This window comes from Anguilla rostrata, chromosome 6, assembly GCF_018555375.3.
Source record: "Anguilla rostrata isolate EN2019 chromosome 6, ASM1855537v3, whole genome shotgun sequence".
Classification (NCBI taxonomy): Eukaryota; Metazoa; Chordata; class Actinopteri; order Anguilliformes; family Anguillidae; genus Anguilla; species Anguilla rostrata.
This window is the reverse complement of record NC_057938.1, coordinates 9,898,337-9,912,830: the sequence shown is the minus strand read 5'-3', so window position 1 is coordinate 9,912,830 and position 14,494 is coordinate 9,898,337. Positions and strand designations below refer to the sequence as shown.

Genomic DNA, 14,494 nt, shown 5'->3' with positions numbered 1-14,494 from the left:
ACAACAATTCAGCAGCCTGAAGCATCGCTGTGACATTCTGCTGGTACAACCATGTTATTCTAGAATCCATATATACACATATATATATATATATAGGATCAGGATGATTCTATGATTGTATGAAGAACACACATACTCCAGTTCTCCAGGGACATGTTGCTTTGATATTACGATCCCCCGCAGCCCTTCGTTTTGAAGTTTCCCCATTCCTGGGTCTTCTTGACCCCAGCCTGACCTTCACTAAATTGCGAGCAGTTCCTAGAATTAAATGATCTCTCCGACAGGAGAGTTCATTTTTTCCATGCTGTATTGTTGCTTTTATGACAGCTATCAATATTAGCCACGTGTGGTCCTGGGTGTCACTAAGGGTTAGAGTTTACCACCGTTTGCATAGCATCAAGGGGCTTGGTGGGAAAGCACTCCCTGTGGTCCACAGCCCATGACAAGGTCAATCACCCACCTTCCTCCTCTGCCCTGATATCTACCCTAGGAGAGATACCATTGGACCTGACACAAAATTAGGTTTTCATGTTGTCTTACAAATAAATTCAAGTTTTCTAATTCTAATTCCATACATATAGCCTTTATTGAAACTGTGGATTTTTACCAGTGAAGAATGTAAGAAAAAAAAAACAAATGCTTGCATTTTATTGTGAGCCAAATTGTGATTGTATGTGTGATTGTGTGATATTGTGTTATGTTTCTCCATCAGGACACATACTGTAACTCACGGAGGACAGCCTTCATGAACAGTATCTTGAGAGTGATTTCATTCTTTTTTAAAGAGGCGTACGTGACTTCACACATACTAGGGAAAATGTCAGTACAGCAGGATTGTGAAATGTGCCAATCTAGTCTATCTGCTGTACGGAAAAACTGACATTCCCTTTTTCCAGCTGTCACTTCAGAAAGACACTCATCACACATTACATTTAAGCAGTAAAATTTTCAGTGTTAAATGAACTATAGTTCAAATGGGAACAAATGTGCTCCAGCATCGTCCAGTAGAATTTACCGTATGAGAGTTGATTTAACGCTGAACAATTTACTGCGTGTGATCCCCTACATAGCAACCTCAGTTAGCAGGTAAAACGCGCTGGGAATAGGTAACATCTCTCATCATCCATGAGTACCGGTAGGAATGGAAACATTGATCTAGAATGCCGTACCTTTGATTTCTGAAATAAATCTCTGACTGTTTGGTTGCCGTTGCCTGTTAGCGCACAGAAACACGTTCTGAGTTGAATTAGCTCCGATGGTACATCAGCATATTTTATACCTATTTCGCTCATCATTTCTGTTCGAGTTGATTTCCCACTGAACTATTTTCAGTGCATGTGTCATGCCCAGCGTATATTGCTGTAGAACATGGTGTGGATTATATAGGCCTATTATCCTGCTCCACTGAATCCTGCGAGTTAAAGTCTCCCTTTGGGATCAATCAGGTATTCTGTTCTTTTTGTAAGTTTTCTTTTTGCCTCAGGGGTTGATCTGTGAGTCACCCGAATCCCAATAGGTTATGTGCTTCCTGCTGATGCGCTTTATTTAAAAGGTGTGGTAAAGGACTACACTGTATGAAGGGTTTACTCACCAAAAAAACTTTAACGAAATGAAATCCCATTTATGAAACTTTTTTGTATTTTGTAATGTATAGCATTTAGTGTATCATGTGCGATCATGAAGTTAAAATAAAATTGTTAAAGTAACTTGTCTCGTATACTGTGGCTTACATTTTGGATTTTCTATTTTAAAATGTATTGGTTTTTATGAGAAATAGAAGATGAGTGAGAATGTGTGGCTGTGAGCTGTATTGGTATGCACAGAATCAACGCAGAGTTCCTATCTCACCTCTCCTTCTCAATCATGGAGTTGACCTCACATTGTCCTACGCTTTTATCACTGAACCCTCACTTCACATTAGCTCCATTGTTTAATTAGAGGAAATCACCACAAAGGCTGTGCTAGATCTTTTCAATCTTTTACCACTGTTCATGGTAGCAGGGCATCAAGGGAGGGCTCGTTTGTGTGTGTGTGTGTGTGTGTGTGTGTGTGTGTGTGGTTACATTTGTGAGTGTGTGTTAGCGAGGCAGAAAATGGAAATATGATCAAGAATGGCGCTCAGATCTGCACACATTCTGTTGTTGCAAACACTGGTGTTACTGAAGGTTGGTGCATGAGCATAAGTGTGTGCCTGTGTGTGTGTGTGTGTGTGTGTGTGTGTATCGATGATTGTGCAATATGTGTTTGCATTTGTGAATCCACACACTGAAACTGAATTGAAATGTTGTTCTGAAAGAAATCACGGTTCCCAAGGTCGGAGTTTTTCTATCAGGAAGAAAAACACCCTGCCATCTCAGCTAATTTCTGCAGCACTTAAACACAAGTGAAGCTCTAATGAAATGTACACAGAGAAATAAGACGGAGAGCACTGCTGAGAAAATGAGAATGGAAAATCAACAAAAACAACAAAAAGTCCAATCATGACTGAGTTTGTTTGCCATGTATTTTTGGCTTTATTGGCCCGCATCCTGTTCTAACAAACACGGTTTATTAGTATTTATTTATTAGCTGAGGCTCAGTATGTGGCTCAGTAAGCAAGCACCTAGTGGACTGCTGTCAGCGCTAGCTGTCGGTCCACCATCAGCTTGCAAGTGTTTCGCGTTCTTTATACAGCAAATTTTCATCTCAACTCGCCTCAGCCGTCTGCTTGCGGACAGTGGTAGCGACTTGTGAACTCCAGCCGGCCGACAGTTGCACCAATGGTGGGTCGCTGGTGGGCAGCGAGTGGGGCCAGCATGTTTGCTGGCTGGAGAGTCTACCTGCCTCCAGGCCTGATTGGCACATGGGGTTGAAGCTCACCAGTACATGAAGTACATATTCCCTCTGAACGGGACAGGCAAATTGCAGGGCGTTTTTGACTTATCCTCAGTTTCGGGATGGATTGAAAAGGTAAAGGAGGGAAACAAAGGTTTGCCTCAGTGGGTAACAAAGGTTTGCCTTCGGTAATGTCTCTTACAGTAAATCCATCAATTGGTGCTTATAAGCCAGTCGATTATTTTTTTTTAGATGTCCCCATCTGTTGTCTGGTGTGCCTTTCCAGGCTTGTTGGAAGCTCTGTGAGAGAACCCAAAAATGGAGCCAACTCCTGTTTCACTGCACTATTACCCAGCAAGGTTTGACTTTGCAAGAGCAGTCATCCTGCTGGAGAATTCGCTTAAAGCTATGATGCAGAGGTGATTACAGATCATTAAATTCATGCGCGAAACAGTCTGTTTTGAACTAAAAGAAATTGGTTCCGTTACTGTTTGTGGTTTGCCACACCTACAGCAGTAAACACTGTAAACACTGGGTCACAAAGTCAGCAGGGCATGTGCAGAAAATGAAGGTTTACACCTTAGGATTGGCTCCTCAATTGACTCATCAAGCCTCTTCTGAAGCAGCCTTCTGAGGATTGTGGCTTTGTCTGCACAAAGCAATTATGGGTAATGTAGTCTGTCATTTTAATATCCTTAGCACAGATCTTGAGCCTTGTTTTTTTTTTTTTTTACTTTGTCTAGACAATTTATGTCTAGACAAAGTTGACCTTTATTTTATTTGCTGTCAAATTTGATTTGTTGCAAGTCCAGTTAACGGACTATTGTCTGATGTCACGGCTCATTTTTTTAGGAACACAACACATCTCATAAACTCACACAAAATCATCTTCAGAGGTGGAAGAGGGAAAACATCCTATTGCTTATGACTTAATTTGCTTGGTAGATTCGCATAACTGCATTAAACGTGTCAGTAAAAATGGGAATTTATAAATAACAAAACCCTGTGCTCTCCATAGGTTAATGTGAATCCCGTGGGAAGGCCTGCTTTTCAATTCACAGAATTAATGACTCTCCCCCTCCACTGTACACTGGATACAGCATTGCATTGCTTTCCTGGTTCTCAAGGTTATTTCTCTCCGTGCTAAAAGCATCAACTCATTACTCACCCAGCATTAAATCATTAAGAGGAAAAAAGGGGTCCTGCTCGCAGAATTGGGAAAAAAATGACGTTAAAATAAGACCACAGTCTGTTCCAGCGGATTCAGTTTACTGAAGTATGTCATCAGCATAAATGTAAATGTTGGTAGCTAGGGCTGTGCTGCCAACGACCTGCTGAGAAGTTTCACAGAATTCGTTGTATCCCACGATCCCACTGAAAACCCATACAGTTGAACTGGTGTTTCTCCCAGGCATCTGAAGGTGATTGGCTCGCCAACAGTAGAGCACGTTGCTTCAGTTACATTATATGTATTAATATGATCAGTGTTGCAAATGCTTGGTCCTGCGTTTGAGCTCTGCTGTCACAAGTAGGTTAGTATTCACGAGGAAAAAGTATGTGTTCTGCGTAGCCTATGCAAAAGCTATCGGCTAGGGTTTGAATCATATTTTAATTAAGCTTCAGTAGGAATTGAATGTTTAAATGAAGTAGCATGTGACACGACTCTCTGCAGGACTCAGGGACAGAGGGTGATAAAATTCATTCCAACCCATTTATTATTATTCAGATAAATTTACGCCCAGAGGCCATTGCTTCACATTAGGATGTGAGCGGGTGAAATCAGAGGTAAAAGCGATTTGGCCCGGACGTCTGATCTGAGGAGCGTCCCCCCTAACGCGCTCGTCTTCTCTGGCCGACAGCGTCCCGTCACACCCCTGCGCTCCCTGGCTGTCGGCTTTCAGCTCCGTCGGGCGAGAAAGCCGCTAATGAAGATTCACGGAGCGGCAGCGGTTATCAGCGAGGCAGCTGAGAGCGCCGCCGCACGCGCGCGCAAACACAAACTCCGATTCGCTAAGAGAAAATCCACACCCGCACCAAGCACCTTGTCAGCCAGCGAAAACCTGTGAGCTTTTCCTCGGATTGCGGGAGTTATTTGAGGAAACTCTGCGAAAGAACAGAGAAAACAATGTTTATTTTTTCAGTGTTTGCGATTAACTAGGACTGGTTTTGCTTCAGTCTTTCAAGTAAGCCCTCACGTATGTGACAATGTGTACTGTGCAGAAGAAATTGATCACCATCACCAGTTGTCTTATCAGCGAAAAAGGGCCCGGGTGACAACCAATAGGGAGACTACGCTCTCCTATCTGGATGAATCGGGCTTAGATGGCAGTGTATCCTTTAGATTATGGAACCCAGTGTGTAACCAGGAGGCTAAGGGTTTGAATCCTAGGTGGAGCACCCTTGAGCAATATACATCTAAATGGCTCCAGGAAATATCAAGAGGTAAAAATGGGGGGGGGGTGGGACAGTATCAAAAGCAAATAAATTTGCAAAAAAAAAAGTGGATGTAGCCAGTAATGGAATTCCTTAGATGAAGAGCGCCCCCTCAGCTGCTGGGGGATGACCCCGTGTCCCCGGGTAGCGTGGGATCTGTCAGCGCTGATGCGCGGGGATACGCCGCCAGGTTCAGGGGGAGTTTACAAGGCCGTCGCCGAGTGGCTAGTGGGCGGCGGCCAGGCGAGCACCTGGATGCTGATGGCTTTGAGAGATGAATAATGAATGCCCTTTTTAACAGGGGTCGCCTGGAGGGGGAGTGGGAGACGTAACGGGGAGCAGCTCCGGGGCCTGCGGCGCAGCTATTTTTAGCACATCACCTCTCTCTCATCCTCGCTCCGCACTGCAAATAACGCCCAGATGAGTTTTCAAAGCTGAGCCTTTTTAAAGTCTTTTTTTTTTACCTTTTACCTACTCCCCCCCCCCCCCCCTCCTTGAATCCATTTTGGAATGGCCAGTTGTGTGTGTAGGCTTGTCCTGTTGCAGTAAACTCACCCCCCCCCATCAATTCAGGAAATAGTCAGTTCTGGAAATGGTCCACCACCTGAGCTTCACCATCTTAAATAAGCAAACAGCCGTTTGGATGTGCCAGTAATCCCATCAGCAAAGATGGATGATGTTTTTTTCTTTCTGAACTGAAATATACAGATTTTAAAATGTCAAATGTATCGCCAGTATGCTTTGCAGTGTTGGTAAACTCCCCCAAAACAGATCAACATTTTTTCTTTTTGCTCGAGTAATTACTGCACTGAGGAAAGGTCGAGAGTTAATCATCTCAGAAGATGTGGGCGTGAGAGTGACAGCGTGTGTGTGTGTGCCAGTATGAGACCTGCATGATCACGATCTTTGTTTTCATTTAGTTGATTGAAGAGAGGGATGTGTAGGTATTAAGATGGCCTATGAGTGCTCTTGGATGTTTCTCATGTGATCTGCTGCTATTCTAGTGCACTGTATGAATCTGCATGTTAACACAGATTCATATGCATATCCAACCCACTGGTTTCCTAGCAGCTTCAGTGAAAATATGGCTACAGATTCCCCAGTGCTTTCTTTTATACAGTATGTGTAATAAGCCCATTGTTGTGCTGTGATGTGACTCACTGTGACGTGGAGGTTTTGGCTTTGTGGTTTGAAGGCCTTTATTATCTGAGGGGAAAGATTTCTGTATGTACAAGTGGTGAATGCAAAACACTCAGCAGGCAGGTTAACATTTTAGCCTTCAGACACAAATCGGTTTGAAATAACAACAAATTATAAATTAATCATCATCATGATCACTTCAATAATTATGGGGACAGGAAAGCATTGATATCCTGATCTATTGTACAGTGTGTGCAGCGTGTCTTGGCTTGGCTTTTTTGCCTTTGACTTTCAAGTTTGATCCTACGAGTTTGATCCAAAATTAATTATGCTACAGCAGCTGACAGATGAAGTCTAAAATGGTTCACATGGTGCAAAGTGATAAACAAACTTTTCAGTTGCTATACAGTACTGACCCATTCTAGTGTACAGGTATATAATGTATTGTCATCCTCATATTGGATTTTCCCCATTCCTTGTGCCCGTAATAGTATTTTGAAGATTTTGAATGGTTGTTTTCTTATATCTCCTGTGCACACAACACACGTCCACACGCACGCGCACACACGCATGCGCACATGCACAGCGCAGCAGTCTGCATTATTTTTTATCATTTCTCCCAACTCACCGCTCCGCCATTGTGCTGCCCATACACAGTGAGTCTGATAAAAGACTGTGGGACTTATATAACTGCACTGCTGAAAGAAAAGGGGCGGGACCGAAGTCACTTTCAACTGCGGAGGGTAAATTGTCATTTGAACTCTTTCGAGAGGCGCAGAGATTGTGCCGCCTAAACCCGCCGTAAAATAGAAACAAAGGAAGAGCTCAGCACGGCAAAGAAAGTTTGGGCTTATCAGGACCTGCCAGCAGCCTCCAGAGTGCAGAATGAGCACGGATTCCAGCCAGGCTAAGACCCGCCAGCTTGAGAGACGTGACTGGGATATTTCGCTAAATCCGTGAGAAGAACACTCTTCCACGGTGGAGTGGTGGGACAGGAGGCTGAGATTGGAACTGTTTTGGCGAAGAGGGATCTATCTGATTTATGATGAGCCGAACTGTTTGTGGTGGGGTTGATATGGCTCAGTCATGCTTATTGCTCCTTGAAGCTTTTTTTCTGGTTTTGGAGCTGGTGATAGCCAACGCAAAGGGTCGATTTCTTAATGGTCTGACCAAGACAATATGAGCAAGGAACCAGTAATGAAACCCAGATTCAGTCTTAACCATTATATAGCTGCATTAAATCAGGGTCAGAAAATTGGTAATTGTGCATGTACAGCACTGCATATGAAACCAAGACCAAAGAACGCCTTTAAGATCAAGATTACGATGAGTCATACTGTCATAATGGCCTTGAATGGAAACTAAGGCAAGATTTGATTCTCTTGAGACTCTATCCCTGCTGACAGCCTTTGAAGCTTAAACGGAAAGTAAAAGTAGACACTTGTGAGACCCATTCACCCCACCATTCATAGTCGACGACGCTGTTGAAAGATTAGAATAACGAGAAGTGGAGATCAGTGCCTGGGTCTCTGTGGTCCTGTAGAAGATGTAATCTCTCCCTTTGCCTTTTGTCCTCCTCTGTAGGTGAGATCTGTGCATTTAAGATCCACGGACAGGAAGCCCCATTTGAGGCGGTGGTGCTGAACAGGACGTCTGGGGAAGGACAGCTACGAGCCAAGAGCCCCATCGACTGTGAGCTGCAGAAGGAGTACACCTTCGTTGTTCAAGCCTATGACTGTGGTGCCCAGCCCAATGGAGCAGACTGGAAGAAGTCCCACAAGTAAGCTTCTGTGTGTGTGTTTGTATGCGTGTTGGCATTGGAAGCTGTGAGTGTGTGTGTGTGTGGGTGGATGCCTGTGGGGGAGTAAAGCTACACTCATATGGAGCTAACACAAAGCTTGAAGCAATGTTTTGTTGGGGGTGTGTCTCATACTTGTCAATAAAAATATTGAAATGAGGGGATGTAATTACTGCATAGCAACCATTTACTGAAGCTTGCATGGAATACATAAATACAGAACAGAGCTGACATTTATATTTATTTATTTATTTGATAGGGACAGTGGGCGCCCAGTGTCCTAGAATTACCTATCAAGCTAAATTTAATCTGTTTATCTACCTGAAATGAAACTATTTGGTCAACTAGCTGAATAGATAGCTAGTGTTCCTTCCACATAGCTAATATTAGCTGTACATATTAGCCCACCCCCTTTTTGTTTCATGATTGGCTGGATGTTCTTGCAATGCGTGGAAGGTGGCTTAAGGTAGACTCGATAATTAAAAAAAAAAATGCTAGTCCAAGCACCAAAGCAAGCCAACACCAGGGCCCCATCAAAAACAATGGCTCCCATCACAGACAAGGCTTGTTTAAAGCGGAATGTGAACACACTTTAAGTGCCTGAGCACGTTGGTCCGTGTGTGTGAGAGGGAGACATACACACACACAACCACATCACCTCTATCACACTCTACAAGGTAGGAGAACAGCTGACTGACACATGCTCCCCGGGCCCATACTCCATATACGCTCTGAAATTTATGTGGTCATAATCTTGGCCCAGATAAGATCTTTCTTTCATTCTCAGACACAGAGTGTGGTCAAGAGGAGGCCTTTGAAGGATTGATGCCCCTGGGCACCTGGCTTCATTATATCTCCAACCCTGTCCCACTTACCCAGGGTCAGAGCTTGCAGAGCTTTAGATCCTCCTTATCCTCAAACCCTTATTTCTTCCCAGGACTTCACTCTTCATGTGGGTCACACCTTGCTCTAGGGTAGATCCAATACCAGCCAGGCACTGAACTCATCTTCTGGTCCTGCTAGCATCACACCCAATGTTACTACACCTTGCCTGTATGACGTCCATTAATATAAACAGCTGAGCGTAGTTCAGAGTGAGCTCAATGTGGCTGACCACAGAGGTGATGGAGGTGACAGTCACACCTCTTACTGAGTGACTATGCTGTGCTCACCTCTTCCTGAGAAAAAAAAAAACAGACATTATTCTGCCTGGGAGCACAAACAAAAACATTTCTTGGTGAGTTAAGTCTCTTAACTTGCCTGTGTAGTACAAGAATGAATTTGGCTGTGCGCAACATTACACATGGGAGTCCGCGTTTCCTGGGTGGAAGCGTAGGAAATGCTGCAGTTATGCCAGTGTGTGCTGAAGCTCACTGTTCAGGGCGCACCTGCTTCTCCTCACCTGTCGCAGTGTATTGGCAAAGAGAGGCACCCGGGTTGGCATTTCCTGACCTCCCATGGGGCTGCCTTCTGCTTGTCACCTCCCTCCATCTTTAATTACTGCCTTCTGATACTTGCTCTTTAGCTGAAAGAGAGAGGGGTGGTGCGATAAGAGCAGGAGAAAAGAGGCAGAGAAAGAGAGAGGGGGGAGATAAGCAAGGGGGAGAGAGAGGGAGAAAGGAAAGAGATAAAAGGGGAGAGAAGAGGCTGAGAGAAAGTGAAAGAGGGAGAAAGAAGGAGTTAAGGCTTAGTGTTAGATTCTCTGTTGGAACTCTGGTAGTGATTCGCTTGTGTTAATCTTTATTAATGATACCTCTCTGTTCCACTCGTTTGACTAATGTAAAGAGGCCCCTGAATACATTCATCTTGTCTTAATTCTGAACCTACTCACGCCAATCCCAGCCAGAAAGGGAAAGGACATGGATCATGTCAAAACAGTAGCCAATGTCAGCTAATATCATATATCATATATCTGATGCTACCATCAGAGAACTGAGCATTACTCTGGTTGACTTGAACTTGTGACACTTTTTATTTTTAAGGTAGGTACCCCTAGCTAGAGGTGTCTTTGCATTCACACACGTTACCACACCTGATTCCACCTGAATTCCTCTTGTCGCACCTTAACCTCGCCTCTCTGACTCACCGTCGCCCCCTCGTGTCTGCCGTTGGCCAGGGCAGTGGTGCACATCCAGGTGGACGATGTGAACGAGTTCGCCCCGGTGTTCCGGGAGCCGGTGTACCACGCGGCGGTGACGGAGGGGAGGATCTACGACAGCATCCTGCAGGTGGAGGCCTGGGACCAGGACTGCTCGCCGCAATACAGCCAGATCTGCAACTACGACATCATCACCGCCGACACGCCCTTCGCCATCGATCGCAATGGTCAGCGCCTAACCCCAACTGTGTTTTTTTCCCCTTTCTCTGTCTAGACCAGGGATCAGCAACTCACGGTCCTCGAGGGCCGAGAACTGCTGGTTTTCCACCCTCCCTTTGCCTGGGAGTCAGGTGTGAAGACAGTCTGGCCAATCAGTAGCACTAATTATCTGGGAGAAAAGAAAACCAGGGCTGGATTTGGATTCGAGGGCCAGAGTTGATGATCCCTGGTCTAGGCTGTAGACACTCTTGTATGTCCAATCTATTTCACATTTCCGTCAGAAAATGCTGTTTTCGTCTGTTCCAATTAGTCCTCCATTCTACATTTATCTTCTGTGTTTGGTTCCAAAGCAGTCACCTTTCTCCTTACATCTTCTTACAAATTCACTGAGCATTTATGAAAGCATTCAGTCATCGAAAGGAACTATTTATTTGTCGCTAAGAAACCTAGTCTAAAGTGTTGGTGTGGCCTTTTCAACCTCTTTTGATTCTCTCATCAGCAACGTAAAAAATGTTCTTATAAATAGCCTGTGTTACTGGGTAGGAAGTTGGCTGCACTGTATCACCGCTTTGATTGTGTTTAACAGTCGCAGTCCTTCTCAGGGTGACATTTTACCTTTCACATGGCTGCCTTTGCTGGTTTCTGTTCTTTTACAATTCTGTGACTAACCAAAAAAAAGGTACTTTTTTGATATCTGATTTGGCACTTTCAATCCAACCATCTACACCCCTGGCATTCTCTTCTACCTCCATTACTTGTCTCAGTGTAATTTTCCAATACAATGAGGGCTAGTTGTCTGTCACCTGGGAACACTTTGATCGCACATCTCCAGCAGCAGCTCCAGTTACGGCTCCTCCGCTGCCGGTCGCGCTGCCGCCTAGGGCCGTCCCAGTGTCTGCTCGGTGACTGGTGCTCTCGCTGATCCGTTTGAGCCGAAATGACAGTGAGGGATGCCTGGGCCTCCAGACTGCGTTTAGTTTGGGGGTATTTGGCTCCGTGATTAAATGTGGATCACAGGCCTTTGTGGTTTATTAAAAACAACAGGCCTCTGGCTCTCGGTGACTGAGAAAGACGGAGAGGGAGTGGAGTGAGAGAAGATGATTGGAGATGCAGTGGTCTGGAGAACATAGGCAGAGGAACTGTTGGAACTTTATTAAAGAGAATGATATCTGAATGCTTTTATTGAATTTCGATATATATATATATCCTGTAGTTAAAGAGATTGCATGCACTGCGTGGGTTAGAATATATATCCAAGGCTATTTATATCCCCTAAAATGGAATAAGAACCAGTGGGGCGTGCACATATAAATATCAGAGCTCTGTCGGTTTATACATCGTCTTAATGACAGGTGTTGCCACATCTGACAGAAAAGGTCAAAGTGATCCAGTGTAAGCTCATCTGCATTAGAACACGTGCCGCTTCAGATTTAGCATCAGCCCAGTCCGTCGTGCTTTATGCACGGCCCAAATTATGTGCGCCCTCTCTCAAAAGACAATTGAATATTTAACAGTAAATTGAGGTTAGGGTGTTATCGGAGATGAGCAGCATTCAAAATATATATTCTGCACTCTGGGCTGGTGTAGATGGCATTGTCAGACGGCCCTTTTTTAAATCTGAGAGGCATGTCTGACAACCGCGAGCAGAAAAGTCGCTCCACTGGATCAAAGTGCTGTCAGACAAGAGAGAGAGGATAAGTAAGAGAACACAGAGGCCAAGTCCGAGGTGCTAACCACTGCATAAACGCCCCCAAGATACCTCCAGTTCTTCCGAGATTAAGAGAAGGAAGATGGAGAGAGAATGAGTGGGGTGAGACAGAAAAAGAGAAAGTGAGAAAGATCGAGAGAGAGAGAGAGAGATTGGAAGGGAAGGAGAGAGAGACCGAGAGGGAGAGGTAGCTTTTCTGCAGTATATTTGATGGATATTGGCTCAGAATTATGCCTTGAGGAAGAATCAGATTGACTTTCTTCCAAACTGCAGCACAACTGACCACAGTTGCAGTCTTCATAATCTAATTAATGAAAATGTTCACCAGAATAATAAATAAAGGGAAAATAATAAAGGTAGCTTTGGCTTGCTTTGCAGACTTTAAAAGACATTTGGTTCAATTTGACATCAGGTCCATTTATTACATTTGTTCAAATTGGTGTAGGTGGTAATGCACATGATGCCATAAAAATCAGTATTGAGAATATAAATATGTTGAGAAATTTGGAAACAAAATAGCAGAATTCTTCTCTCAAGGGCCGTGTGTGAGTCATAACTCCAGCGCTGTTTGACATCTACGTACAGTAAACTAGCCATTATGTTGGCTCTGTCCTGCAGCCCTAGTACTTAATCTTTATAATGAAATCAGATCCCAGTCTTTTGTCGATGACCTGGGCCTACTGCCACCCACACAGATCATTCACGTCTGAGCTTGGTTCTGTTAGCATAGTCCTTTTAGCTTTAGATACTGGCGGCAAAAACACATGTCATGATACTGTGAAGGGAAGCTAAGCCTCAGATAAATAAGTATCACTTCATACAGAGCATCCCTACCCCATGTCGTAGAGGGTTTCAGTTTCCTTTTTGTGTTAGTGTCTTTCCTTTCGTGGCTGAAGTGAAACACACTAGTGAAACCCTCCATTTTAAATTATAAAGAAGAATACAAACAACACAGGGTGGGCCAAATGAAATTAGGCCTTTATCAATTACACTTACACAACTCAGTGATCCAAATATGAACCTCAGCAAGGCCCTTCCATATTGAGAGAATACACAAGTGAGAACCCTCAGTCAGCTGATTCTAAGTGGATGAACAACACAATTAGTAATCTTCAGGTCAGCGTTGTAGGAACACTTCCTGAGAGTAAACCATCATTTCAAACACACCTATCTGGACCATTAGGATACAAACACTGAAAAGATAAAACCAGTTTTTGGTCTAATTGCATTTTCATAATTGTTTTTGTGACTGATTTCTGTTTTAGTTTATTCATAAACAGATGTCCTCTCTCCTCTTCCAGGCAACATCAGGAATACAGAGAGACTGAGCTTCGACAAGCAGCCGCGGTACAAGATCATGGTGACTGCGTTCGACTGCGGCCAAAAGAGGGCAGCGGAGAGCGTGCTGGTGCGCATCGATGTCAAGCCCGTCTGCAAGCCAGGCTGGCAAGGTAAGCAGCAGCATTCACTCAGGTGTTCAGACCCTTTCAGGTCTCACCCCAACACTGCACCGGCCACAGATCTGCCTGATCATTTCTGAGTAGGGCAGCGCTGGGATGTAGGAGCCAAGGGTCATGTGGTGATATAAAAAGGCCATAGATGCAACCCGTCAAGAAATCTGTCAGGAAGCCCCACTTTTTTCACAGCTCACAGCAAATTACAATTAGTCATTAAATTAAAGCTGCTGAATTTTTTCTGACATTGATGTGGCATTGATATTACCTAGCAATGATTGCTAGCATGATAGCTAATCTGATACTATTTTATTGCAGTTATTGCAATTTTCACATAAGGTACAGCTCAATACAAAATATTTTTCAATATCAGAAATATATCATGAAGGACAACAATCTGGTGATTACTTAAGTTTCTGGCAGTTGCATCAATGCACAACTTGCTCAGTAAAAAAGCCTGTTTATAGCTCTCCTGTCAGCCACATTGGATAGACTTCTCGACGGGACCCCTGCCATCAAGGTTCATGTAGCAGTTTTAATTCATAAGGCCCGTTCGCACTGGAATGACCTAAATATATATGAATTGTCAACTTTCAGCATGATAATAATTGACAGGCTCTATTCATACTATAGGTGAAATTTTAATGAGTTCTCATCTAACACCAACAGGATATAGCTGAAGAGCTGTGCATGCGAGCCTAATTTCCTTTTCGCACATCTGTTCAAGCGGCAGGCTGTTCCCAGCAGGCTAGTAACATCCTCCAATCATGCCCGAAAAGGAAAATAATAATAAAGGCCAGAGCAGTGGCTGAGCAGCGAACGGTTGAACG

General features: G+C 44.1%; 1 protein-coding gene across 1 annotated transcript in view; it reads left to right on the top strand.

Moving 5' to 3' along the window:
• Positions 1–14,494, top strand: part of clstn2a (calsyntenin 2a) — a 132,286-nt gene that overhangs the window by 78,668 nt on the left and 39,124 nt on the right. The window contains exons 3-5 of the mRNA XM_064338252.1: positions 7,972–8,167; positions 10,302–10,510; positions 13,512–13,661. Coding sequence (XP_064194322.1) covers positions 7,972–8,167; positions 10,302–10,510; positions 13,512–13,661 — 555 coding nt within the window. The remainder of the gene's footprint in view (positions 1–7,971; positions 8,168–10,301; positions 10,511–13,511; positions 13,662–14,494) is intronic.